The sequence below is a fragment of the Equus quagga genome, chromosome 13 (genome assembly GCF_021613505.1).
Source record: "Equus quagga isolate Etosha38 chromosome 13, UCLA_HA_Equagga_1.0, whole genome shotgun sequence".
Classification (NCBI taxonomy): Eukaryota; Metazoa; Chordata; class Mammalia; order Perissodactyla; family Equidae; genus Equus; species Equus quagga.
This window is the reverse complement of record NC_060279.1, coordinates 7,756,915-7,784,217: the sequence shown is the minus strand read 5'-3', so window position 1 is coordinate 7,784,217 and position 27,303 is coordinate 7,756,915. Positions and strand designations below refer to the sequence as shown.

At 37.7% G+C, this 27,303-nt stretch overlaps 1 protein-coding gene across 1 annotated transcript; it reads left to right on the top strand.

Annotated features, from left to right (window-relative positions):
• On the top strand, positions 1 to 27,075 carry VAMP4 (vesicle associated membrane protein 4). The gene is made up of 8 exons (XM_046683210.1): positions 1 to 349; positions 3,316 to 3,436; positions 9,926 to 9,972; positions 13,476 to 13,526; positions 19,812 to 19,912; positions 20,834 to 20,913; positions 24,089 to 24,140; positions 25,940 to 27,075. Exons 2-8 carry the CDS (start codon positions 3,371 to 3,373, stop codon positions 25,966 to 25,968), a joined length of 426 nt encoding a protein of 141 aa, XP_046539166.1. The 5' UTR covers positions 1 to 349; positions 3,316 to 3,370; the 3' UTR covers positions 25,969 to 27,075.
• The last annotated feature ends 228 nt before the right edge of the window (positions 27,076 to 27,303 follow it).

The window sequence follows — 27,303 nt, the reverse complement described above, 5'->3', positions numbered from 1 at the left end:
TGCTGTCCCCGCTAAAGCACAACATAAGCTCAAGGCTGCTGGTCTGCACGCGGCGGCCGCCAGGGCCTCAGCCGGGCGGAGAGCGGCGGGCGGGATCGACTCGCTCGGCGCTCCCCGCCTGGGCCCGCCCCTCAGCCCCTCCGCCCGGGCAGGCCGCCGAGCGCCGAGCGGCTCGATGAGCGGGGGCGCAGCAGCGGCGAGCGGCAGACCCAGCTCCGCGCCCACGGCCCCCTCGCCGCCGTCCTCCCCCGCCTCCCGCTCCCTGCCCCGCCCGCGCAGCGCCACCCGGCCCGGACCTCCGCGGGAGACTCACGTACGCCGCCTGCCCGGTCCCGACGGGGGAGCCGAGGTGAGGAGGAAGGAAGCGGAGACGACGCCCCTGCCCAGCCGCCCCCCAACGTGCGCGTCGGGCTGCGGGCCGGGGAAGGGCCCGAGGGGGAGAGGCCGGGCCGGGGTGCCGGGAGGACTCGGGGATGCGGGGGCGGTCGAGGGGAGGAGGGTGGGAATTCGAGGGGCTCTGGGGAGACGGGAGGCGAGCAGAGGCGGGGAGGGGCAGATTGGAGAAGAGCCCCTCGTGGGAGTGGGTGTCTTGGGGCAGAAGGGACCAGACTTGGGAGCAGATGTCGGGGACGTGGCCTGGAGCAGCAGCCAGGGTGAGGGGGAGCGGAGCCGCTGGCTGGAGGGGTGGATTTGTTTCATCATTTAAAGGCTCGGGAGAAAGAGCGCCAGCCCCGCGGTGTTTATCATGACCGGAAGGTGAGGTGCATCATTACACTTTAACAGGTTTTGTGAATAATAGCTCAGGTTGTGTCCTTCCACGTCACTTATTTCCGTGGAACTGCACCAGCCGGGACTGCTGATGAGAGATGAGGAAGAGGAGTCAGAAAGGGAATGGAGGCTGGGGAAAAGGAAGCGTCTGCCCAGGTTCAAGCTGGGCATTTGTGAAATGAAGTTCTTGGGTTTTCAGTTCGTTTTTTGCGTAAAGCATAAAAGAAGCCAACATTTATTAAACAACTGGTTAGAAGTTTGTTACATTTAAAGCCATTGACTAGAGAATGTCCTGCCTCTTCAAAAAATACACACCTGAAATTGTAAACGTCTGATGATGGCATAAGAAGCATACGGTGATGTGACATGTTTTAAGTGAATAGTGTATTGGTGTTTTATGGGGTTCTGCCCTCAGTGTTGACATGCATCATCAAGGCTCTCTTATTTACATATATACCCAGACACAAAACACCTGAATTCCTGTGTATTTTTTGCAGGAGAAATCTTAGGTGGAATATGAATAAGACTAATTCTGAGTATTGTCTTTCTACTAGTTGTTTAGTACAAATATCATCATTTGCCCTGTGGTTCATTAGGCGCGGTAGGTTAATCTGCCTGCTGCTTTGCTGATGGCTTTTCTGTTTGTCAGACACTGATTTCTTGCCTTCAGGAGGCTGACCCTTGGATTATGGGACCTGAATATGGAGTTTGCTCATCATTATACTTGTGGCTTTACTGTGTATTTCATAAAGATGTTATGTAAGTCTGCCTGTTATTTGCTTTGGGATGTTGAGGCAGCCCATTTGTTGGATTTAAAATATAAATAAAACACAGGTATAAGTAAAAGAAAAGCTCCAGTTCTTCAGTTGCTTCCTTTGTCATCTGTTTTTCCATGCATTCTGTAACATTTCTGCATGAATGAATTACTCTGAATCAAAGGAAGGGGAATAAAATGGGCCAGATGTACGTGACAGAAATACTGTGGAATGAAGAACTCTAGAACTGCTATTTAGGTAGCAAGAATTTGGTTTTTGTTACAAGTGGTTAAGTTTCTGGTTTGGAAGCATTTCTTATTTAAAAAAATGTTTGTCAATTTGTTTTTATGGAAAGTCAACTTAAAATATTACTTTTATCTATGAAACTGGACTCTGGGCTTTTTAATTCTTTTTTTAGTGTATAATATTAACTAGCAAACTGATGTCTAATTATACTTAAAGATTGTAGAGGTGTTTCTTGTTGCGGTAAGGGAAAGAGGGCTGCTGGGTTGAAAGACCCGGGAAGTGGTGTTTTTAGAAAAAACCTGTGAAATCTGGTAGGCAACTAATTGAATAAATATTAGAACTGGTCATGCACAGCTACTGGTCGTGCACATAGACCTTTGTTTCTGCTATTACAGTTTTTCTCTTTATTAAGTATTTATCTTTATTAAGCCTTAGTTTTTTCTTAGTTTCTTAGTCCCTGCTTCAAAAGAGTAAAAGAAAATGCATGTAGGGGCCGGCCCCGTGGCCTAGTGGTTAAGTTCGTGCGTTCTGCTTTCAAGGCCCGGATCTTGAGTTTCTTGGGTGGATCTTGAGTTTCTCCGGTTCGGATCCTGGGCGAAGACCTTGTACCACTCATCAAGCCATGCTCAGGTGGGGTCCCACATGCCACCACTAGAGGGACCCACAACTAAAATACACAGCTATGTACTGGGGGGCTTTGGAGAGAAGAAGGAAAAATAAAATCTAAAAAAAAATAAAAAGAGAAAGAAAGAAAATGCATGTATGTCACTGAGCACAGTGCCTGCACATAGCAGAACATTCAGTACATCTTAGCTATTCTCATTATTCATCCATCTTCTAGTCCAAAGTCCTGATAACTATTTACGTATGTCAGCTTTTTCTCAAGAAAATTTTGAATATATTGCATACTCAAGCGTTTTCCTGAAAATCACAAGACTCATTAGCATATGAAAGGCTGAGACTTTCTGTAACAAAAAACACTGGCCTTCTTTAACCTAGTGCTGAGCAAACCTCCCTTTTCGTGGAGCACCTAAGCGCTATGCTTTAGAAGAGGATGTTATCCTTTACAGAATGTTTTTGCATGTATTATCTGATTCGACCATCCTAACTCCATGCAGAAGCCTGGAAATCACTATTTTACAGATGAGGAACTGAATCATTGCTTAAGTAACTAAGAGTGAGAGAACGAGAAGTGTTCTGTGGTCTTCTAACTCCAAGTTAAAATCTTAAAAGCGTTTAATGTCTCATTTTCAGGGGACAACCTCCTATTTGTCCCTTCTCCGGTACAATCTGCTGTTTTATTTTGTAAAAACTTTGTCACTAATTTCCTCCACATGTTCTCTTAAGAAAGTTACATCTATTTTCTCATGGTTTTAGCTGTTTCTTATGCATGGAGGTCAGGGTCATGGCGGGGAGCTAGTGAGAAGGGAGTGGTTGAAGTCAGAGAAGGGAAGGAGGCCCCATCGTCTAGGGCCTTGTATGCTGTTTTAAGTACTTTCGCTTATACCCAAAGTCTCAAATCTAATGAAATTTATTTTCTCTTTAGGGTGGTGAATACTTACTCTGCTGGGAAATAGGAGAGTACTTCTTGAGTGAAAAATATGCCTCCCAAGTTCAAGCGCCACCTAAATGATGACGATGTCACTGGTTCTGTGAAAAGTGAAAGGGTAAGTTCAAACTCTTAAGCTTTAAAAAAGAAAGATTCACAGTGTTTTCATTCCGTTTGTAAATCATTTGTTTTATAAAAATCTAAAGTTTATGGCTATATTCTAATCCTATTTTCTTCATAGTAAATATTAAAAAGTACGTTGCCTAGATTGGTGACTCAACTGAATTCTACTTCCATTATTTTTGTATTATTGAGGTAATATTGGTTTACAACGTTATATAAATTTCATCATATTTCGATTTCTATGCAGACCACTTCATATTCACCACCCAAAGACTAATTACCATCTGTCACTGTATACATGTGCCCTGTTACCCCTTTTGCTTACCTCCCTCCCCTCTTCCCCTCTGGTAACCACCAATCTAATCTCGATATCTATGTTTGTTTGTTGTTGTTTTTATCTTCCACTTATGAGTGAGATCATATGGTATTTGACTTTCTCCAGTCTGACTTATTTAACCTAGCATAATACCCTCAAGGTCTATCCGTGTTGTCAAAAATGGCAAGATTTCGTCTTTTTTTAATGGCTGATTAGTATTCCATTGTGTGTGTATACCACATCTTCTTTACCCATTCATCCCTTGATGGGCACTTAGGTTGTTTTCAAGTCTTGGCTATTGTGAATAATGCTGCAATGAACATGGGGGTGCATATCTTTTTGACTTAGTGTTTTTGTGTTCTTTGGATAAATACCCAGAAGTGGAATAGCTGGAATTTTTTGAGGAATCTGCATACCGTTTTCTATAGTGGCTGCACCAATTTACATTCCCACCAGCAGTGTATGAGAGTTCCCTTTTCTCCAAATTCTCTCCAACACTTGTTATTTCTTGTGTTGTTTTGTAGCCATTCTGACAGGCCTGAGGTAATATCTCATCTACTTCCATTATTGATCAGATTATACTGATATCTTCTTTCCAGTCTTTCAAAGGGAATTTTATACACATACACAATATCTTATTCAGAACTCTGGAGCCAAATGTTGGAATTCAGAATTTTTCAGATTTTACAGAGGTAGTTAAGTGCATTTTATGTAGCAGCCTATTTGGGGTCTGGAGCAGCACTTCCAAACAGATTAATGTTTCTCAGTGAAATGTCTGATTATTCTAACTAAGCATATAAATAAAGTTTATAAATAAATTAGCTAATACCAATTCAGGTCAGATTTTCTTCCAAATGAGTTTTGACTCCAAACTTACGAAAACCTCTTGTTTTCAGAACTTTTTAGATTTTGGAATTGCACGTAAAGGATTCTGTTCCTGTAATTGTCTTAGAGTCCAGAGTACCTTTTACATTATGTTCATTTCTAGTTTATTACAGAACGTTTTATGCAGATAGTATAAATCTAGAAATTATATAGCATTTTGGAAGGCAGCATTTGATGGGAATGTTGTAGATAGGTTATTTTTAGAATACGTACTCAATAAATATTTATTGAGGGAAGGAATTGTCATTCCTTTTTATCCAGCAACCTAAAGCCCTTCCTCACTTCATCTTACCATTCCTTCATTTACCGATTCATTCAGCAAATATTTGTTGACCACCTACTGTGTGCTAGGCATTGTGCTAAAAGCTGGAGGACGTGGTCTCTGCCCTTACAGAGCTTATGGTCTACTTGACTTCATTTTACATGCTGCTTTTTTGCACAACCTCAGAACGTCATGTTATCCACTCTATTCCAACAGCTTATGATTTAGAAGTACCCCTTAGTACAATACAGGAAATGTCTGTCTTCCCTTTGTTCTAACTCTTTATATAGTTTTTTTTTTAACATGAAGGAGGGTAGAATCCACCAATAGGCTAATTGCTAGTAAGCTTTTTAAAGTAAGCTTTATGTGTATACTTAAAAATATGAAATAGATAGTCTCAGTCAGTTTCAATGCTGAGACTGGAACTATGGCACTTTCTCTTTATGTTGTTGGTTGATTACTACCAGTTTATTGTAAAAGTAGGATATTGGACACCAGAATTGAACAAAATTGGCTAAGTAGGAACTTCCTTTTGAATCTTTATCAGATTGTGAAATGTGATAACTGATTGGTTCTAATAATCTATAAATTACTTTTAAAAACTTTCAAAAGTTTTGTTCTTTACTATTAGACTTTTTTGGTAACAGCTTTGTTGAGATATAATTTACGTGTCATACAATTCACTCATTTAAAGTATACAAATCAATGAGTTTTAGTATATTCACAGAATTGTGCAACCATCACCACAGTCAATTTTAAGACATTCCCATCGTTCCAAAAAGAAACTCTTTACCTTTTAGCAGCCATCCCCCATTTTCCTCATCCCTTCAGCCCTAGGCAACCACAGATCTATAGACTTGTCTATTGTGGACATTTTATATACATGGAATTATACCCTATGTTGTCTTTTGTACCTGGCTTCTTTGATTTAGCATAATGTTTTCCAAGTTCACCCACGTCATAGTATGTATCAGTACCTCATTCCTTAGTATTACTGAATAACATTCCATTATATGGGTATACCACATTTTATTTATCCATTCATCAGCTGTTGGACATTTAGGATTATTTCCATTTTTTAGCTATTATGAACACTGCTGCTATGAACATTCTAATAAAAGTTCCTGTGTGAACTTATATTTTCATTTCTCTTGGGTAAATACCTGGAAGTGGAATTGCTGGGTATTATAGTAACTCTTGGTTCAGCCTTTTGAGGAATTGCCAAACTGTTTTCCAAAGTGGCTGCACAATTTTTCTATTCCCACCAGGAATGTGTGGGGGTTCCAGTTTCTCCACATTTCTTCTCACTGGCAGTTTCTCCTTGCATCCAGTTTCTCCTCACCAACACTTGTTATCTGCCTAGTGGGTATGAAGTGGTATCTCATTGTGTCCCATTATCCTTTTTTCTGTTGTTGAGGAAGAGCCCTGAGCTAACATCTGTTAACAATCTTTCTCTTTTTGCTTGAGGAAGATTGTTGCTGAGCTAACATTTGTGCCAGTCTTCCTCTATTTTGTATGTGGAATGCTGCCACAGCACAGCTTGATGAGTGATGTGTAGGTCCACGCCTGGGATCCGAACCTGCAAACCCTAGGCCACTGAAGTGGAGCACAGCCCCTCCATTATCCTTTTTTGGTATTGTATCATTAGCACTTGTGCTTGTTCAATGAATGGGTGTAGAGACATTGGTTTTCATGTGGTTTCTCATTGTACAGCTATAATAAATACACTTTATCTTTAGTATCATCATCCTCTAAGGCAAAGAAACTATCGTAAGTGTAATGATTGTTTGTTACTTGTTAGCTAGAATAGCGTTCAAGAAATATTTGTGAAGGAATTAATGCATCTCCCTGAGTATTAGTGACTTTGAACATCTTTCCATGTGGTCATTGGCCGTTCTGTCTTCTCTTGGGAATTGTCTACTCTACTATCGTGAAGATTTTTCTATAATGTGTCTTTTTCTTACTGGTTTGTCAGAGCTCTTTATATAGTACAGATACCAGACCTATGGTGTGAAAGTATGTTGCAGATTTTTTTTCCAATCTGTTGCCTGCCGTTTAACCTTATTTATGATGTCTTATGTTCTTTGTATTTTAAATTTTTATGTAGTCAAATCCATGAGTTTTTTCTTTAAAGCTTCTTGGTTCTATGTTGTGTAGGAATAACTTACCCCCTTAAGAGCTAAATACTTATTTCATATATTTTTAATAAGTGCATTTGTCACATTTTCCTTTAAATACGACTGTGACCATACCCTACAGATTTTGTTCTGTAATATTCCCAGTGTCATTCATTTCTAAATGTCTATTAAACGTCTCTTTACATTTTAATGTGTTAATTAGAAGAGTGTTTTAAAATTTCCTTTTGTTATTTATTTTAATTTCTATTGTGTTATGCCCAAAGAATGCGACCTGTGTTATTTCTAGTTTTTGGAATTTATTAAAATTCTTTTTTGGCTTATCCATTTCTTGGATATTTCAAAATAGAATTTGCTGAGTACAGAGTTCTAGGTTATTTTTTTTGGTCTTCTTGTTTTCTCCATCTCTGAAGGGTATGTTAAATCTTCCCTCTGATTTTGAATGTATCTATTTCTTCTTGTAATTTGAGCAGCTTTTGCTTTATATATTTTGAAACTATAATATTATAGATAAACATTCATTACTGTTAAATCTTCTTGGTGGATTGTGCATTTTGTCACTGTAAAATCTTATTTGATTGTTTAATGATTTTGTCCTAAAATTCCTCTATATTAGTATTGCTAACTCTAACATTCTCTTTGTTAAAATTTGCAGATATATCTTTTCCACCTCTTTTTTTCATCCTTTATTTGATGTTTTAGGTGACTTTCTTGTAAACAGATAGTGGCAGGAATTTTTTGAACTCTAATCATGTATGGTTTTTGTTTTTAATAGGAGCATTCAAACTCTTCACATCTATTATGATAACTAGTATATTTAGGCTTTTTCTGCATTAGCCAGGCCCTCAGCTGGCAGTGAATACTCTTCACTCTGATCTTTAGTTGGCTCTTTGTTATCATTTGGATCTTAGCTTAAGTTTCACCTCTTGAGAGTAATTTTCCATGACAATCTAATCTCATTTAGTCACCCTGTCACTTTCTTTCCCATCACTGTTTCAATTCTCTGCATAGCATTTATCACCATCAGATATTTTTCTATGAGAGCTCAGACCTTGTTTGCTTTGTTCAGAGCTGGGGCTTGGTACTTAGAACAGTGCCTAGCGTGTAGAGGATGCTCAAACATTTGTTAAATGAATATTAAATACATCTTGTTTTATTTTCTTACTGTTTGTGATATGTTATATACTTATACATAGATATAATAATATTCCTTATGTTTCCCTCTTTTCCCTAACTTCTTTTGCTAGATTGATTATTTTTCCTCATCTCCTCCCCACCCCAGTACTACTAGGCAGTTAGAAAATTTCTTTCCTTTCTCCTTCTTCCCCTCTGTCTTTTGTTAATCAACTTTATATTTTAACAGTGATGTTTAAATCTGTGTTCTCTGTCAGTGCACCAACTACTGTGCCCCGTCCGTTTTCTTACTGTTCGTTCTAGCCGTCTCCCCTCTCCCTGCATTCCGCTCCCCACTGGATGCCACAGTACTGTGCTTTTACTTCCTCACTTCACTCTCCCACTCACCGCTTCTGGGTTCTGTTAGGAAAGTTTTAGGCTCTTTTAAAGTTTTTCCTTATATTATGCTTTTTGTTTTTCAATAGTTGTAAGTTATGGTTCACAATCACATTATCTTCATCCATTTAGATTTGACAACACATTTTATCAGATTCATTTATTGTATCACTCTCTGTCTTAAGATCTTTGTTCTGACTTAATTTTCTTTTTGGCTGGTGTAATTCTTTGAGTAATTTCCTCAGGAAAGCTACCTGGATGGTATATTTGTTTCCTACTGCTGCTGTAACAAGTTACCATGAACGTAAAACAACACAAATTGATTACCTTATAGTTCTGACCAGAAGTCCAAATAGGTCTCGGTGGGCTCTAATCAGGGTGCTGGCTGGGCTGCGTTCCTTCCGGAGGCTCCAGGGGAGAATCTGTTTCTTTGCCTTTCCCACCTTCTGGAGGCTGCCTGCCCCCTCGGCTCATGCCCCTTCCTCAGTCTTTAAAGCCAGCGGTGTAACGTCTTCCAATCTCGCTTTCTCTGGCACTTCTGCCTCCCTCTTTTAAGCACTTTTGTGATGGTGTTGGGCCCACATGAATAATGACTATCCCACGTTGATCTTCCTATTTCAAGATCCTTAACTTAATCACGTCTGCAGAGCCCCTTTGACCATGCAAGGAAGCATATTCACAGGTTTTAAGGATAAGGATGTGGAAATCTTTGGGGAGCCATTATTCTGCCTACAAGTTGTATACTGTTTGAGTTGTTGTGTGTGGAAAAGGTCTGGTTTTTCCTCTTTAGCCTGCTTTTGGAACTTTATATCTTCCCCTTTTGGAGCAAGGATGAGACCATCTTCATTTTAAGGAAAATAGTTGCATCTTATAAGGTAAAAGTATAAAGTTGTTTTTGTTTAGGAAGTTCAAATATGTGTAGGTGGACTGTGCCAATTATTAAGCTCTTGTCTCTCCGCTCCAAACCTAGCTTCTCTACTCTTCTCTTTGCTGCTGGAGTTGAACTCCGCAACTTCATTTCTCCTTTGCGCCCTGGCTCCCCATTCGGTTCTGCCAATAGAGGCTGGAAGGAAGGGGGAAGAAGGGACTTTCTCCTTCCTCACTGCTGAAGTCCCTTCCTCCCACACCAGCTTCAGTGACCTTTCTACTTTGAGACCAGTCATAGGATTCTGATACTGTCAGCATTTTCTTTGGAAAGTCTGCAAATATGGTTTCATGTCTTTTAGCTTCCAGTGCAGCACGTGTAATTACCCTTCCCTCTATTTGGGAGCTTGGAGTTAAGAAATTTCACAAGTTAGAACTTGTTTCCTTACTCCTCCCTGACAGTTTGTAAGCCCTCTGAATCTGAAAACTCAAGTCTTTCTCTTTTCTTGACAGAGAAATCTTTTGGAAGATGATTCAGATGAAGAAGAGGACTTTTTTCTGTAAGTTTTTTTTTTTTTACAGCTTTACTGGGATATAATTGACATACAATAAAATGCATATCAAGTATACAATATGCATTTCGACATATGGACTGTACACCTGTGAAATCATCACCAAAATCAAATAATAAACATAACCATCACCTCAAAAGTTTCCTCATACCCCTTGGTAATCTGTCGCTCTTTCAGTCCCCAGGCAACCACTGATCTGCTTTCTATCACTATAGTGTGTATTTTCTCGAATTTTTTAATAAATGGAATCATACAATATGCCTCTTTTTTACTGGCTTCATTCACTCTGCGTAATTATTTTGAGATTCATTTGTGCTGTGACATGTATCAATAATTTGTTTTATTTCTGAGTAGTATTCCATTATATGAATATTCTGCAATTCATTCATCCATTCACTTATTGGTGGATATTTGGGGTGTTTCTAATTTTTAGCTATTATGAATAAAGCTGCTGTAAACATCTGTGTATGGATTCTTGTGTAGATATGTGCTTTCATTTCTCTTGGGTAAATCCTTCGGAGTGGAATGGCTGGTGTCTGATTATGGCTGTTTTCCAAAGTGGTGTACCATTTTTATGTTCTCGTCAGCTTTGTATGAGGGTTCTAGTTGCTCTGCATCCTCATCAACACCACATATGGTCAGTCTCTGAATTTTAGCCATTCTTGTGGGTGTGTAGTGGTATCTCATGATTTTAATTTGCCTTTCCCTAATGACAAATCATGTTCAATGTCTTTTTTTGTGTGTATTTGCCCTCCTCATATCTTCTTTGATGAAGTACATGTTAAAATCTTTTGCCCAGTTCTGTTTGTCTTCTTAAGTTGTAAGAATTTTTGACATATTCAAGATACAAGTTTTTTTGTCAGATATGTTTTCAAATATTTCCTCCCAGTAGGTACCTTAATCTTTTCATTTTCAGAGCAGTATCTTTTGAAGATCAAAGTTTCGGTTTTGATGAAATCAATTTATTACATTTTTTCTTTTTTTTTTTAGCTTGTTTAAGAAATCTTTGCCAAACCCAGGGTCACTAAGGTTTTCTCCTATGTTTTCTTCTAGGAGTTTTGTAGTTTTGGCTTTTACATTTAGGTCTATAATGTAAAGTTAATTTTTACATATGGTTGAGGTAAGGGTGAAGGGTAATTTTTTTCCTTGGCATATGGCTATCCAGTTGTTCTACCCCTGTTTGATGAAAAGATTGTCCTTTCCCCATTGAACTGCTGTGATGCTTTGTCCAGGTTAATCGACCTGATTGATCCTTCGCAGTTATGATTAGAGAGGGCTCTCAGACCGGCCTAGGTTTCTATTTGCCAAGTCAGGAAGGATGACATATTGTTGCAGGAGTTTTCTCCGGAGACTGATGTAGAGGGGTATGCCTGAGAAGAAGCATTTGCCCCCCTCTTTGTTATAATGTTGTGCAGTTTTTTGTAGAGGCCCCCGCCCCCCAAATAAAAACAGTTTATAAAAACTAATTGGCAGCCATGAAGCAATGGACAAAAGAGCCTGCAGGATACAAAGCAAATCCAGTAACAGGAAATAGTATCACTTTTGGCAGGAAGGTCAGATGAAGTGGAAATATAACTTCCTACGGGTGGCAGGATTTCCATAGAGTCACAAGGCTAATTGCTCACAGTGCCAATTATGGTGAGAAGTCTTAAACTAGAGCAGTAGCTTCCTGTCAAAAAGGAACTCAATATTGAAAAGAAGGCCAGATGCTTTGGTTAAATTAGGTGACTACCTGAATGTAAGTTAGATACCCTTGTGAGAAACACTAACCCTTCAGGCCAGCAATGTACCATTGGAGGACCACTCCCAAATAATGCTATACATCTTTCAAAGGGCCTGACGGCAAAACCGGCACATTTGTTCAGGATGCATCTTCCACACACTGTGGTTCTAGCTATGTTCTGAAAGGGAGACAAACCAAATCAAGTTCCTGAAATAACTTTTTTTCTTTAAAGATTGGCACCTGAACTTACATCTGTTGCCAGTCTCTTTTTTTTTTCCCCTCCTTCTCCCCAAATCCCCCCAGTTCATAGTTGTATATTCTAGTTGTGAGTGCCTCTGGCTCTGCTATGTGGGATGCCGTCTCAGTATGGCATGACCAGTGGTGCCATGTCCACACCCAGGATCCGAACCAGCGAAACCCTGAGCCGCTGAAGCAGAGTGTGTGAACTTAACCACTCGGCCATGGGGCTGGCCCCTGAAATAATTTTTAAAACTTAATCAACACCCATGTTCATAGCAGTGGTATTAACAATAGCCAAAACGTGCAAGCAACTCAAGTGTCCATCAACAGATGAATGGATAAACAAAATGTATGTATATACAATGGAATATTACTCAGTCTTAAAAAGAAAGGAAATTCTGATACATGCTACAGCAATGGATGAACCTTGAAGACGTTATGCCAAGTGAAAGAAGCTGGTCACAAAAGGATAAGTTTTACATGGTTCCACTTTTTATATGAGCTATCTACAGTAGTCAAATTCATAGAGACACAAAGTAGAATGGAGATTGCCAGGGATTGGGAAGAGGGGGGAATGGGGAGTTAGTGTTTAATTGGTCCAGAACCTATTTTCTTTTGAATTTTGTGGTTTATACTTTATTCTCTATCATCAGAAAATGATAATTACTTAAAATATCCCAAAGTGTTTATTTCTGGAATATTAAAATGGATTGGTCAAAATGATACAACACTTGACTGTAATAGAGAAATAATAATTTGAGAAATGTTGATATTTTCGTAGACTCTTGGATTTCGCTTTAGCTATGTTGGTAAGTTTAAGATGAATAATCAAAAGGTATACTTAAAAAATTTTAGTATTTTGAATGGATTTTTCTCTATATCCATCCCTGACAGTCAGCATTTCATTATAGCCTAAATTCAAGGTGAATTGTACTTTTAGTGTTCTGTAATTGATCTAAAGCTATTCATAGTCACTGGCACTTTAAGTTGTTATGGTATTTCAGAGTTTAGTATATAAACCCTAATTTCTCTGGAAGGTGTAACATTCAGAAGAATTAGGTTAATTGTGGCTAGCACTAAGTACCAGTGAAGCAAAGACATGATTTAGATATCATTCACTTCCAACAATACCAGTGAACTGTGGTTCCTTATGATAAATGATGATCCGTGTTTAGAATTCAGCTTGATTGTGTATGTGTATCTGTGTTCTGTTTTGCTTTGTTTTTATTTATTTTGAAAAAGATTAGTGCTGAGCTAATATCCGCTGCCAATCCTCCACTTTTTGCTGAGGAAGATTGACCCTCAGCTAACATCCGCTCCCATCTTTTTTTACATATGGGACACCTGCCACAGCATGGCTTGACAAGTGGTGCACCAATGCCCAGGTCCGCACCCGGGATCTGAACCAGCGAACCCTGGGCTGCTGAAGCGGAATGTGCAAAGTTAACCACTGCACCATCGGGCCGGCCCCTGTTTTCATTTTTTTAATGCTCTCATTATTAATATGTACTTGGTATTTTGTTTTCAGAAGGGGACCATCTGGACCAAGATTTGGACCTAGAAATGATAAAATTAAGCAGTAAGTCCTGAGATATTCATTTGTTTAAATGATGATCATATTTCTGTGTGGACCAGGGGTTGGCAAACTACAGCCTATGAGCCAAATCTGGCTGCCGCCTGTTTTTGTAAATAAACTTTTATTGGAACACAGCCATGCCTATTTGTTTTCTTATCTTCTGTTGCTGCTTTCAGACTACAGTGGCAGATTCAAGTAGTTGTGACAGAGACCTTATAGCTCACAAAATCTGAACCATCCATTATCTGTGTGGCCCGTTACAGAAAAATTTGCTGAGCCCTGATGTAGACTAAATATAACTATTGTTGTACAAACCTAGTAATTCTTTTTATTTTCACCAAGCTACCTTTGAATTATAGGTAAGGAAATGCAATTCCTGGTTGTTGATTTTTCTTAACTTGATTACCTTGTAATCCATTTATTTAGCATAATCTCAAGTTCTATTTTGGCTTTAAATCTATGGCTTGATTCCCATCTTCAGAATGATAAAGTAATATGATAGATTTAGTTTTTTGAATACAGTATCTTTTTCATTTACTTCCAGACTTTTTTCATATCTATTACTTGTCCTAATTCATATATTGATGTAGGTTTTATGGCCAATTAATTTTAAGTTTAAAGCTTTTGCTGTATATATTGTTGGTGGTACATGGTGGATAATGCTGTAGTGAATGCATCTCATGTTAGAAGGATATGAGTCCTGACAAGAAGGGAGAAGTAATGGACAGAGCAGATGAAATATCCCTAGAAACTGAGAGCTCTAAAGACTAACCATGGAAGAGAAATGGAATGGCCCAGGTTCAGGATCTAAGGAGGCATAGTTGCTCTCCTGATTCTGATTCTGGGTGTAGATGGCACATAGTGGGAAGGGTACTGTAATGGGGTATCAAGTTATTGAGATACTTGGGCTTTAGTTAAGTAGCTGTTGGTGTGAAGGAATGTGTTCACACTTAGCTTAATCCTAGCTAAGGGATTCTGAAATACAGGAGCAAGGTACCAACAAATTGGTTTGAGTACTAGATGGGATATTTTTCATTTTCTCTTGCTGCGTAACAGATTACCCTGCATTTAGCAGCTTAAAAACAACACATATTTATTATCTTACGTTTTCCATGAGTCAGAGTTCAGTCTCTGTTTAGGTGGGCCTTCTGCACAAGGTCCCACAAACCTAAAATCAAGGTGTCACCAGGGCTGCAATCTTATTTGAAACTCCTGACCAAGCTCAGGTAGTTGTTGACAGAATTCATTTCCTTGCGGCTGTAGAACTCATCTGCTTGCTTCTTCAAGGCCAGCGGGAGAAGGAATCTCTGATTCTGCCAGTAAAGAGACAATGAGCCACTTAGGTTCTGATAGTTTATTACTCACATAGACAGTAAGAGGAAGAGTAGCCAAAGAGGCCAGCTCCCTGGCTTATTGTCCTACACACCAAAAATGTTGATACCAAAACAAAAGGGACCAGTGGCTGCAATATGAGTAGTGGTATACCTGTTACAAAGGAGCCAATTCTAGCCTGCAGCTAAGAGGTTTTATAGTCTACAGATATACCCTGCAGAAAGCCTCCTATGTCATCAGAACCTGGGAAGTGATAAACTGTCTCCTGATAGTCTCCTAGGGGACAAGGGAAGCCTAGTGCTGTGCAGGGCCTAATGAGTCTTTTGAATATGATTTTCCAGCTGAACCGCAAAACCACTGCCAGTTCTACAGAGGGGTCATTGCAGAGTATATATGCATGTTAGTAAGTGCCAAGCACACACACACGAATATGTATACGTACATATTAAATTAGCACAATAACTTTGGTGGTGACAGAATTTAACAGTAAGGGATTGTTGAGTAAGCATAAGGGTTCTTACCCTAGAGCTGAAGGCTTGCCAGACTTAGTTAGAAGGTAGTCATTCATCAAAACACACAAATTAAACCTTGTTGGCACAACCTCATGAATGCTTATCTAAGCAGTGTGAGTGCCGAAGATGACGGAGCACAGCCTGCTGCACAGCTTGCCCGTGGACTAATCCCCAGCATTAGTTTAGTTACCAGAAGTGTTAGCACTGGTGAGTTAAATGAAGATGTGTTATCACCACTTGATTTACTGTAACATTTCCAATACAGGGTATTTCTTGACCACATGGATCAGCAGCATTGTTGCTTTGTTTGCATTTGATTGGCATGTTGATAACAGATTAATCCTACAAAAAGTACCCAGCATCACTTTTTAGGGAAGATTTTTTTGGGAAATATTTTCAGTATTCACTTGCCTACATAAACTTTATGATTCTCTTTGCAATGTTTCCTTTGCTTTTAAATTAGATAATAGCATTTTAAATGCCGCTCTAGTGAATTGTAGACATTCTCTGCCAGGGTTAGGAAGTCTCCTGACTATAGTCTTGGTCCAACCCGTTTATAAAGCCCCCAAGGAATGTTCCATGGTATAACAGCAATAGATGTATTTTTATGTAGTTCCAAAAATACAAGATAACTTTAAAACTTATTTTGTCAACAGTACCTAAAAAGGCCACAAGATGGGGGTAATAAGTATGAAAATAAATATTTTCTTTATAAAATAAGGGATGAATGTATGTGTGTTTCAGAGCATGAATTTTTTTTTCTTAATGGAATAGCACTGACATTCACATGCTAAGTGTTAATAACTGTGCTAAGTGTTTAAAAACACTGTTACATCTAATTCTCACGAGTGAGACATTATCATCTTCATGTTGAAGATGAGAAAAAATGAGGCTCAAAGAGGCTTGCACGTTGACTTGCAAAGCCACATACAGCGTGAGTGATAAAGCTGGATTGCAAACCCGGGTCTGGGAGAATACGGAGACTGGAATCTCTACTATACCATGCAGCTTCCCTGTTGATAATTAGAGTAGACAGTTCAGAAACACCAGTGCTGTCAGACTCTGAGGAGGATTTAAGACAATGTTGAAAGGTCGTTTCCTCTCTGCATGTCTTTATTTTTTCCTGTGTATCTTCTCTCTTATGTTTTCTTCTACCACGTGACTGTTCTTTAACTGGAAGTTATATCAATCTCCACCTTCTCCTTCACAAACTTGCTTTTCCTTTAAGTTCTTGATTTTCTGTTTCAGTTAATGGCCATCATCTACTACCACTCAGTTGCTCAAATTCTAAATCTAGAAGTCCTCTAGCCTTCTCTTACCTTAACTCCTCCACCCACATCCCATTCATCACTTGGTTCCTGAAATATCCCTGCATCTTACATATATTCCCTTAGCCCAGAACATTCCCACCATCCACCACCTTCTTTACTCTGCCCAATTCACTCTTAGCCCCCTCAAAACTCAGCACCAAGGTCTTGATGCCATCTCCCGTCCAGGCTGGATTCATCTAGGCTGCATGACTAGTACCACGGGTTTCCTTGCATGATGGCACTTAACACAGGGTAGTATAGTCATAGATACTAGTTTTCCCCCTAGACTGTAATCTTTCTGAAGATCAGGCTCACAACCTTCACATCGGTATCCTCAATGAATAGCGTAATAAGAACTCCTTAATAAATGTTTTTTGACTGAATTAAATATTTAATTCAGATCAGAAAATATGTGTTGAATGCCTGTTTTTTACCCGGCACCTTTCACATGAGCTGAGAAATAAAAAGATGACTGGGACAGTCTCTGCTTTTAAGGCATTTACAGTGTAATAATGAGGATAAAGCCAACATAAAATACAAATAGAAATCAGAGTATTGTAACTGCTATGAAAATGTAAAAGACCATGGGGAAATACGTTATCACTTGTTTTTAAAAAAATTATTCTTCACATTAAAGTAAATAAGTAGATAATTTTCTTCTATAAAAGTTATGTTCTGAGCATGGAAACATCTTGAAATTTAAAAAACATAATCATGAGATTTTCCATCATTGAGTAAGAGTTATCAGTAGCTGGACTAAAAGTGTTAACACTAGTAGATAATAATATGCGAAGGAGAAAGTAACAATAATTTATTAATCACTTTGTAAAAAAATTAAAATATTAGGTGGTTTCCATTAGTGATAGAGATTCGTTACGTGTGTGTCATGTTGTTGGGGAGATACCCTGGTTTCTGATAATCTAGTAAGAATTGATGTGGAATTATGTGGGTTCTGTTCTAATTAATCTGCCTGTATCCATGGAGTCTTTTGCCTGTAGGGATTCTGGGACCATAAATATTTCTTTAGCTACTTTGTTTTTCTTTTAAACTCATATGTAGTATAGGTATATTAATAGTCATAATAGCTATAATCTGATAACATGTAGGAGCTGCAGTCCATTTTGTCCATCCCCACCCTGCTGTACCACCTTACTTTAGGCTGTTATTGTCTCTTGCATATGACAAAAAGTAACTACGTGGGAATTTCAAGATTGTTTGTTGATGAGCAGTAGCTCTGCTTCCATTTTAGTTAAAGGGAGACCTCTACATTCATTGCCTTATATCTCTGTCTCAGGGTATGCTTTGCAGGACTTATGCCTGAATTGTCCACTTCTTCCACAGATATTTATTGAATACGTACCTTGCCCCAAGCACTGTTGCAGGTACTGGGGCTACAAAAGTGAGCAGAATAGGCAAGGTCTCTGCATTTGTCAAGCTTACCTTCCAGTGGGGAGAGCAGGAAATAAGCATGTAACTAAATAAATGCTTTCACTTAGTGTTAAATGCTGTAAATAGAGTAATGGGATAGAGACAGGCTGTTTCACAACTCTAAAGGTTAATGCACTGCATTCATTGCACAGTCAAACATAAGTTCCATGAGAGCTGGAATTGTCTGTTTTGTTCAGTATTGTTTTTTCAGTGCCTAGAACAGTACGTAGTAAGCTCTCATTAGCTATTTATTGAATAAATTGATTAGTGGCTTAAATATTTGTGCCATTGTTCTTATGTGAAATGAACATCTTTAGCTCTCTGCTTATGTGATTAGGAGTTGCAGCAAGACATCTTAGGGATGCAGGGGCTCTTTTGGACAGCAGAGAATTCCGCATGTCCCATCTTGGTTGTGCTTCAGTCGTTTATCCTTTCGTAGAACACTGTGTGGGAGGTACAGAGCTCTAGGAAGCTATGATGACCCTGAAGTCTGTGTACGTCATGCTTTGAACGTGGGAGGGAGGTGACTATCCTCAACATCATAATTGCTGCTTGAATCTACGAATACTTCTTCTGAACCCACCTCTGTCTAAACGGGCTTTCATTTTGTTTTTAAAGCAAACCTTTTGAAGATATAGCTCAATAATAGGGAAGGGCTAGAACTCCTTTTCGAAATTACGTATGTCCATGCCTCACCCCCACTCACCGGGTTAGTTCGGGGGTAGTTAGAGTAAAGGGTAGAGAGGGGGTGTATATTGTGACAATTTTTAAAAAGCTTCCTAAGTGGTACTTGATACACTTCCCCAACTGGAAACAACAAGTGCATATCCTTATTTATTTAAAACATATATATACTTAATATTTATATAGTTGCTAGTAATCCAGTGCATTTTAAACAGTTTTTGAGTTATAAAAACCATGAGTTCACTTTATTTCTCCTTTCAAATATTTCACTGACATGGCTTATTTCCTAAATAAGTTTAAGGTATTCTTTTGTCTAATGATCGGAGCAACCAGACCCTTAAAATAATCAAACACTTCTGTGTTTGTGCGCCCTGGAGGTAACTTCTGAATGAAGCAGCAGCTGGGAACCAATTACTGAATTTTGGATTTAGGTTAAGTCTTCATTGAACAGTGTGAAATTTGGTTAGAACAGGCCCTCATCACGTAGCACAAAGGAGGAAATCATATTTTCGTTTTGAAGAACAGCAAAAATTTGTCCTCTTTGCTCCCTTGTGGGTGCTTCAAAACCTACTCAGATGTTGCCAGTTGTCTTAAACCCTGTTTGTTTAAGAGGAAACTGATGAGCAGGGGCCAGTGCTCCCCGCAGAGGGTCAGTGTTGTGGCTGTGTCCCTGTGGTACCCCAATAGCCTGTTGAAAAGAAAAGGAAACCAAGGGTTTAGAGGCCAGCTGTTTGACTAAGTTCGGCAGTAGCATTTCGACAGAACATTTAATTTGCAGAAACAGGGCTAAAAATAAACTATCTTTAAGTTAAATATTGCTTTTATTCCTATCATGTTGTCTTTAATCGTCTGAGTACGCAAGCCCACAAAAGGAACAGCATTGCTACAAAGCCTTAAACATTTTATAGTTAAATAAGTCTCTGACAACTTGGTATCTTCATACACGCCTAATGAAAGTTTAAAAATTGTAAAATTCTCAAAAGAAGAATAAATAATTTTTAATCTGTTTTTTTTTAAACTAGTGTTCAGAATCAGGTGGATGAAGTTATTGATGTCATGCAAGAAAATATTACAAAGGTAATTGAAAGAGGGGAGAGACTAGATGAACTACAGGACAAATCAGGTACAGATACTTCGCTTTTCTTGGTATTATTAACCTGTGTTTTGATAGTTTACTTCTATGATTTTTCTAGCCAAAGTTTAGGAGTCTTGACTTAGGAAAATGGTATTCAGTTCTTAACTTTATGATTTTAATGTTTTAACTTTAGCTCCTTTTACTTTGAATCATCTTGTTGTATTATTTAATTGATGAGTTGAGAATGGAAAATTTTAAAACTCACTGTTGAAGAGTTAGTTATTTTTTCTTTTGTCTTATGTTGCTGTGCTTTGTATTTCTTATGATCTCCAGGAGAGGTCTAATCACTTCTTTTCAACGCTTATTTCACACTTATCTGATAGTTTCATCTTGTGCTTTCTCTGGTAACTTAGTAATCTTTTTTTACTGACAGATGTTACTCTCTGTCCTTGTAACAGTTCCTGGCACGCATTGGGTGCGCACATACTGTCTAAACCTGATTAATCCTGGACAGACTTGTTTAACCAAAAGACTTATTTAACCACTTTTAAAATTCGTATTGTTTTGCTTTAAAATCAGTCACTTTCGGTATCTTCTAAGAATCTAACCTTCTCCGCATGTAAATTTTTTCTATAGATGTGCCAAGTATTTGAATTTTTAAAGAGTATTTTCTTATGAGAATTCATAAGTTTATTTGAAAGCATTGAGGCCCTTGGGAGACTTCTCTTAATCTTGCTGTGAAAATGGATTCAGCAAACTGAGTTGCAGCCATTGTTTGTTTGTTTTGTTTTCTTTTACGGTACAGAATGCCAGAGTTTGTGGATGGAGGAAAGGGGATATATTGTTTTCATGCTTAAAAGGGGATACATTTTCAGAAGTAGAAATTAATATTTTCTTGTCTTTGTGTGACTAGATAAAAGAATCCTGTTATGTCGTTTAATCCTTCTCTCCATCCTCTATGTGATATAGAAAGCTTATCGGATAATGCAACTGCTTTTAGCAACAGATCCAAACAACTTCGAAGACAAATGTGGTGGCGTGGATGTAAAGTAAGTAAGTCCGAAGACATTGGGCAGGGTGGTCAGCATCTCAAGTGGTAGTCGAAGACGTGAAGAAAAAGGACCTCTAGATGATAAGCTCTGTGACTTCAGGACTACAACTGTCCTGCTTATTATTACATTTTCTGACCCTGGGACATGGTAGGAACTCAGTAAATATTTGTTGAATTAGTTAGTAGCTTTTGGGACAGAAATAATTAAAGGAATCAAGCAGTGCCTAAAAGGATGTTTTCATGGATTTCTTCATAGAAAGTTATCCACATTTTATTAATAATTTAGCTACCTCTAGACTTATCTTGTAAGAAAATTAATTTTTCTTATAATTTGTTAGTACCTTTTTGGAGCAACCTATAGCGTTACATAGAGATATTAAAAAGATAGAATGAAGCTATAGAAAAATATAATTTTCTGTTGAAAGAGGAAAAAAATAAAAGCAGTTTATGTGTTAGAATCCATTATGGCAAATGAGGCTAAGAAAAAAAATCCCACTATCCTTCATTATTCCAGAGCAATTTTTAACAAGGAAAAAAATGAGAATCATTATATATTAATATATTCCTGAAAAACATTTTGCAGAAATGAATTTGCTTCTTAAATCAAGGATGGCTACTATCATTAAACAGAAAATGTTTCTTTTAAGATTTTGTAGCAACTGTCGTGTCATGTGAGCAAATCTTTTCTTTTTCCTCTTGGTTCTGTGCATCATTTTTGGCTTTGTTCAAAATCCTAGACCTAAACTCATTGTTTTTAGTGTCTCATTTCCAAGTTTAATAATAACTTTCTAAACTTAGCTTTGACATATGCTAAGGGTTTCTTCCAAGAGTTGCCTTGGATTTACTTACTTTCGTCTTTGTACATTTTGACTCCACCTATTTTCAGAAATAGAACTTAGGAAAGAAATATATTCCATTGCTCCCCTTGTCTAGGATTTAAGTTTGCTATTTAAAATTTGTTTTTCTTTAAAGAATAAATTTTCTATTTTCTTTTAATTTTCTATTTCTATAGAAATTTTCTGTTCTATAGACTAGATTGGAAGAACAAAAGGACCGTGAGCCGTTCACCTCCTCTCCCCATACTCACACGACCCATTCACGTAGCCACAAAAAGATGACCACAATGTGTGTTTTGCCTAGCTTTTTTTAGTCATCTCTAAAGATTTTCATTTTGTACTTTATGGGGTTCAGATCAGAAGGGATGAGGGGAGAAGGAGGGGATTGACTACAACAGGACCTGAGGGAACTTTCTGGAGTGTTGGAAATGTCTTATATTTGACTGTGATGGTGGTGGTTGACAACTGTATATATTCGTCAAAACCCATCAAAATGAACTTCAAAAGGGTGGATGTTATTCTGTGTAAAGTATATCTCAATAAATCTGACTTAAAAATAAGTAAGTGAACAAAATTATCCAGTGGATGGGGAGGGACAATCACTGACACCTCTCTTAAGTATCTTGGAGGCTCTGAGGCTCTTATATGTTTAACAATAAACAGAGTTTTGTCCATGTCATTTGGAAGAAGAGCGCTTGGACGTGCATGAATACATCACTGCCATTTTGAGTCGTAAACATTTCCTGGCCAGAGTAAGAAACCCAAGGAAGATCACTCTATTTACTGAGGTGTTTTAAAATTGATGTTGATATTTCCATTCAAATCTTCTAAATGTTAAGCGTGCAACAAATTAACAGGGCAAATTAATGTGTGTTTTGGGTAAAGTTGAAAAACTACTGTAAAATTCCACATTACTTAAAATGTTTTCAGGTTAAAAAAAGATGCAAAGCTTTCATATATTCTCTGGATCACTTTGTCACTGAAGTACTTTATAGTATAATGTGGACCCAGACACCTACTGAAAATGTGCCTCCTATATTCATCTGATCTGAGTCTGTTTCTACATTTTTTGGTTATCGTAATTAGAATTTTAATAGGCACCTGGTGTCCAAGTTGCAAAGCTTCGTGTGTGCTTTTGGTCACTTTGTTCTTGTCATGAATGTAATGCCACTAAAATGTCACCAGTAGTTCTATTTTAGAAACATTTCATTAGCTACTTCTGGTTGCTATTAGTGATACTCATCAGAATGCTTCATGTGTTTATAATAATTGAGTATCTTTTTTTTCCTGAATGAACAATCTTTAATCAATTATCTGTAAAAAATGTTTCATGAAAACAAGACTTTATTTGAATTCATCAGGAAAATCAAATCAATTTATAATTTATGTATTTTAGGGTTAAATGAAGAATATAACAATTTTATAGAGAGAGACGATGTGAGCTTAAAATATTAAACATGTGACAAAGGACTAATCTTAAGGTTTTTCCTCTCACCTGTGAAACTAACACACAGAATGCTCTTAGGCAAGTTATTTATTAAATGAGGTTATTCATGAGGAATCTAAATTATATTCCTCAAAATGGAGATAAAAATGCCAACAAGAAAGTAAGGGGAGCAAAAACTAACAGAATTCTCATACACTTTGAGAATACGTGCTATGAAAAAAGACTGCCTTATACTATATATGTTGAACTGTTTGTTTTGGATGCCTATGTTATTCATCATATCCTGACACTTTTGAACAGAGTTGCTAAAATATTGTACTTTTCTTGGTCTCATATTAGAAATAAGCATGAGAGGGGCCGGCCCCGTGGCTGAGTGGTTAAGTTCGCGCTCTCCGCTGCAGCAGCCCAGGGTTTTGCCAGTTCGGATCCTGGGCGCAGACATGGCACCACTTATCAGGCCATGTAGAGGCGGCATCCCACATGCCACAACTAGAAGAACCCACAACTAAAAATACACAACTATGTACTGGGGGGCTTTGGGAGAAAAAGGAAAAAATAAAATCTTTAAAAAAAAAAAAAAAAAGAAGCATGAGACATCGTAGACAAAAATTCCAGGCCCAGAAAGGCTTTGATTGTTACTGTTGACTGTGCAGTGCAGCCTTGCACAATGAAATCCAGGCAAGCAAAAACCCTCGAATTTGGGGAACTCTGGTTATTTGTAAGAAGATGCAAATAGGCAGCAAGTTCATATGAAAAAAAATTTGAAAACCTTTCCAGGGATGAGCCTGTTCACTGATCAATTAGTATAATGTGAATAAATAGCACAACAGATAGTCTTTATTAACAAATCAAACATTAATATGTTTCTTATGCCTTTTTGTGTGTTGTAGGTAAAAGCCATCATGGCTTTGGTTGCTGTTATCCTTTTGTTAGTGATTATCAGTAAGTATTTACTGGATTATTAATTTAGGGGGGCCTTTGTTTTGGAGTTCATTTTAATTCCCTTTTTAATTTATTTTCAGTTGACCTAGTATGACTAATGTCAGGATTGACTAAAGCCTTCTGACCCAAGTCAGGAGCTCTTAACCTAGAATCCATAGATCTCTGAAAATGCTCTTAAATTGTATGTAAAATTTTATATGACTATGCATATGTACATTTTTATGGCTAGAGAGTTTATATCTATATCAGATTCTCAAAGAAAACTCCTATCCGATGCCCCCATCCCCACCCTGCAAATACAGAGCTAAATGATTTGTCGAGGCCAAATATGGTTATTACACTGAGGGCCATAACACTCATTTTCTATTTATTATTAACTTTCAGGTATGGCAGCTTGCATTTCATAATATTGTGTTTGAAGGACAAATCCAGATAAATTCTCCAGATGACAGTTTGTTTTGTTTTTTGGTTTTGTTTTGGATTTGAGCTTGATTTCAGTCATTAAAGCATAGCACTTTTTAATTTTTAAAGTCAGAATATTTTTAATATCTCCTTTTCTCCAAGGCCTCTTTACCTGTATTTACGGAGATTTTATGAAGATTTGGAAAGTGTCTCAAAATAACCATTTGAAAAATTCCATGATGATACTCTCTTTTAAAAGAGAAAAAAGTTTTGTTGCAAGGAAATAGAGTTGATCTCGTTATCTGTGGATTCTGTGTTTGTGAATTCCCCTGCTGGCTGCCTTGTTGTAAACCCCACCATCAGTGCTTGAGGTGCTTTCGCAGTCATTGGCAGCAGATGTGTTCAGAGCAGTGAAAAATTTGTTTGTCCTGATGCACACGTTCCCAGCTGATGTCTAACGGGGCCATACTCTGCTTTCTAGTTTCAGCTCGCATAAAGTACACAAGTGTCCTTGGAAGTATATTTAATGCCATGTTTCTCACATTTTGTGCATTTTGTTGTTGATTTCACTGTTTAAAATGGCCCCCAAATGTAGTGTGGAAGTGTTGTCAGATCTTAGCATGAGAAGGCTGTGATGTGCCTTATGGAGAAAATACGTGTTAGGTAAACTTCATTTAGCCATGAGTTAAAGTCCTTGTTGGCCATGAGTTCAACATTAATGAGTCCACAATATATATTAAATAAGGTCTCTTTAAACAGAAACCCATATAAAAGAAGCTTATGTATTGATTGGTTGACAAAAATGCTGTGGCCAGAGGCTCACAGGAATTTAACCCTGCATTTCCCCTAGGAGCATGGCTAGTATTCACTAATTCAGCATTCGTCGTGACTTTATAGAACTTGACTGCTGCAGAGACCAAGAATCAGCCATATGTATATATATGGTGGACAATTTGGAAAATGTGGACTAGCATAACGAAGAAAATAAAACTCAACTGTAATGTTGCCACACAGAGATAACAACTATTATAACTTTTATTTATACCTCATCTTTTCCTGTTAATATATAAGCATGTTTTTGAAAAACTAAGATCATGTACATTTTCTAATAAATATATTGTAAATATTTTCCCATGTTAAATATTTTAAAAATATTTTAGCAGCTGTATGCTATGGTTATGACAATCTATTTGGTCAAAATGCCAACGTTAGACATTTAGGTGGTTTTATGATATTTTCAGTTCTCCCTTCCCGTTTGTTATCTGTCATCTCAGATAAAAGTTCAGGCCTCATTACCTATTTCCAAAAGTGGACACAGCCACATTTATGAATATTGTTTCTCACATAGCATATGAATCTGACTTTTATGTTCCTTTTTCATTTTTTTTCTCTTGCAGTTCTTATAGTTGTGAAATACCGTACTTGATTTGATGACAGAGATCTTCATTAAACAAAATCTGGGACAATAATAATAAAAGATTGCTGCATAATTTAAATGAAACTCATGCATATAACTTTCAAAACTTCTTTTGCAAGAAACGAAGAGGCAAGTATCACTTCAAATTGGAACATTGAGAATGTCCAGTGTCTTCTTCCCTTCTAACAAAATGTGCTTTTAATAATTATGTTTAAGGCAAAGATAGCCAGCCTCTATTTTACCTTTTTTCAAGGATCTAATTTGAAAGTAGATACTTGCCAGTTCATTATTTGTGTATATAGTTAAACACTGATAACGATATGTCATACTGTTATTTTAATGGCATAGGGACTTGCATTATTGCATCAAGGTGGGGGTCAGCCTGGTGGTCAGGAAGCCTGTGTAGAGTTCCATCGAATCGTTATGTTAAAAGAGATGCATAACCATTCCACTAATGTTTGCAGGATTCTTCTCACATTACAATTGCTTTGCAAGCAATTTCCACATGTTTATGGGTGTAACAAAAGCTAAATGTTGTAAATGTTGCTGCCTTCAGCTATAACTACAAACATTCCAGTAAACCTATTTTTGACTGCATAAGGGAATGTGTAGTAATTTTTTGACATTTGGAATATGGAAATGGGGAATTTAAACAGTGTGAAGAGCATAGTGTGCGCCATAAAACTGGAGATAATAAAATTATTGGACACTGTCATTGGAGTGTTTGAAAATGACCAACACGTAGCTACAAGTCATGGTCCGTTCTGTTTTCAGTTAGCTTCTAATAAAAGAGACTAGTCGTAGTGTGAGTAAATGAAATCCACAGATAACTTAGTCCCTAATTTGATTTTTGTTAATAGCTTTCCTCTTTAACTTCACTTAGCCCTTTACCAGAATTGCTAAAAGTAGCAAAATCATCTGCCTAGAATTTACTATTTTTGCATTCCCCCATCATCCCCTGGGAGATGCATCTTGTACAATCAAGTGGCAAATTGACTAACAATGAGTATAAAAAGTCAGGAGCCTAGGTAATCTTCAGTTAGTCAGTAACCAAATGCTAGGGTCACCGTTAACCTCCGTTTGTTTTTATAACAATAAAATGTGTTAATAACTTTACAGTGTGCCAAGCTCCTTGTGTTGTTTGAACAAGTCACAGTGAACATCCATAGTCTTCGAATGTATGTGAGGAGGAAGCTTCATAATGACATTGAAGGTTCTGTGGAAACTTGTGTACATGGACATCTTGACAATATATGTATATAACTCTAAATTTGAGATAGGGTTATTAATAGAAAATACCAGTATTCAAATAAGAAAAAAAAAGATTCCGCATAGGTTTTATTT

Bases quoted from the DNA above. Each gene is read 5' to 3' on its own strand.
- VAMP4 (XM_046683210.1), top strand. From the start codon at position 3,371: ATGCCTCCCAAGTTCAAGCGCCACCTAAATGATGACGATGTCACTGGT. The intron at 13,527-19,811 runs GTAAGTCCTGAG...TTTTTAAACTAG, and splicing joins AGAAATGATAAAATTAAGCA to TGTTCAGAATCAGGTGGATG. The intron at 19,913-20,833 runs GTACAGATACTT...TATGTGATATAG, and splicing joins TGAACTACAGGACAAATCAG to AAAGCTTATCGGATAATGCA.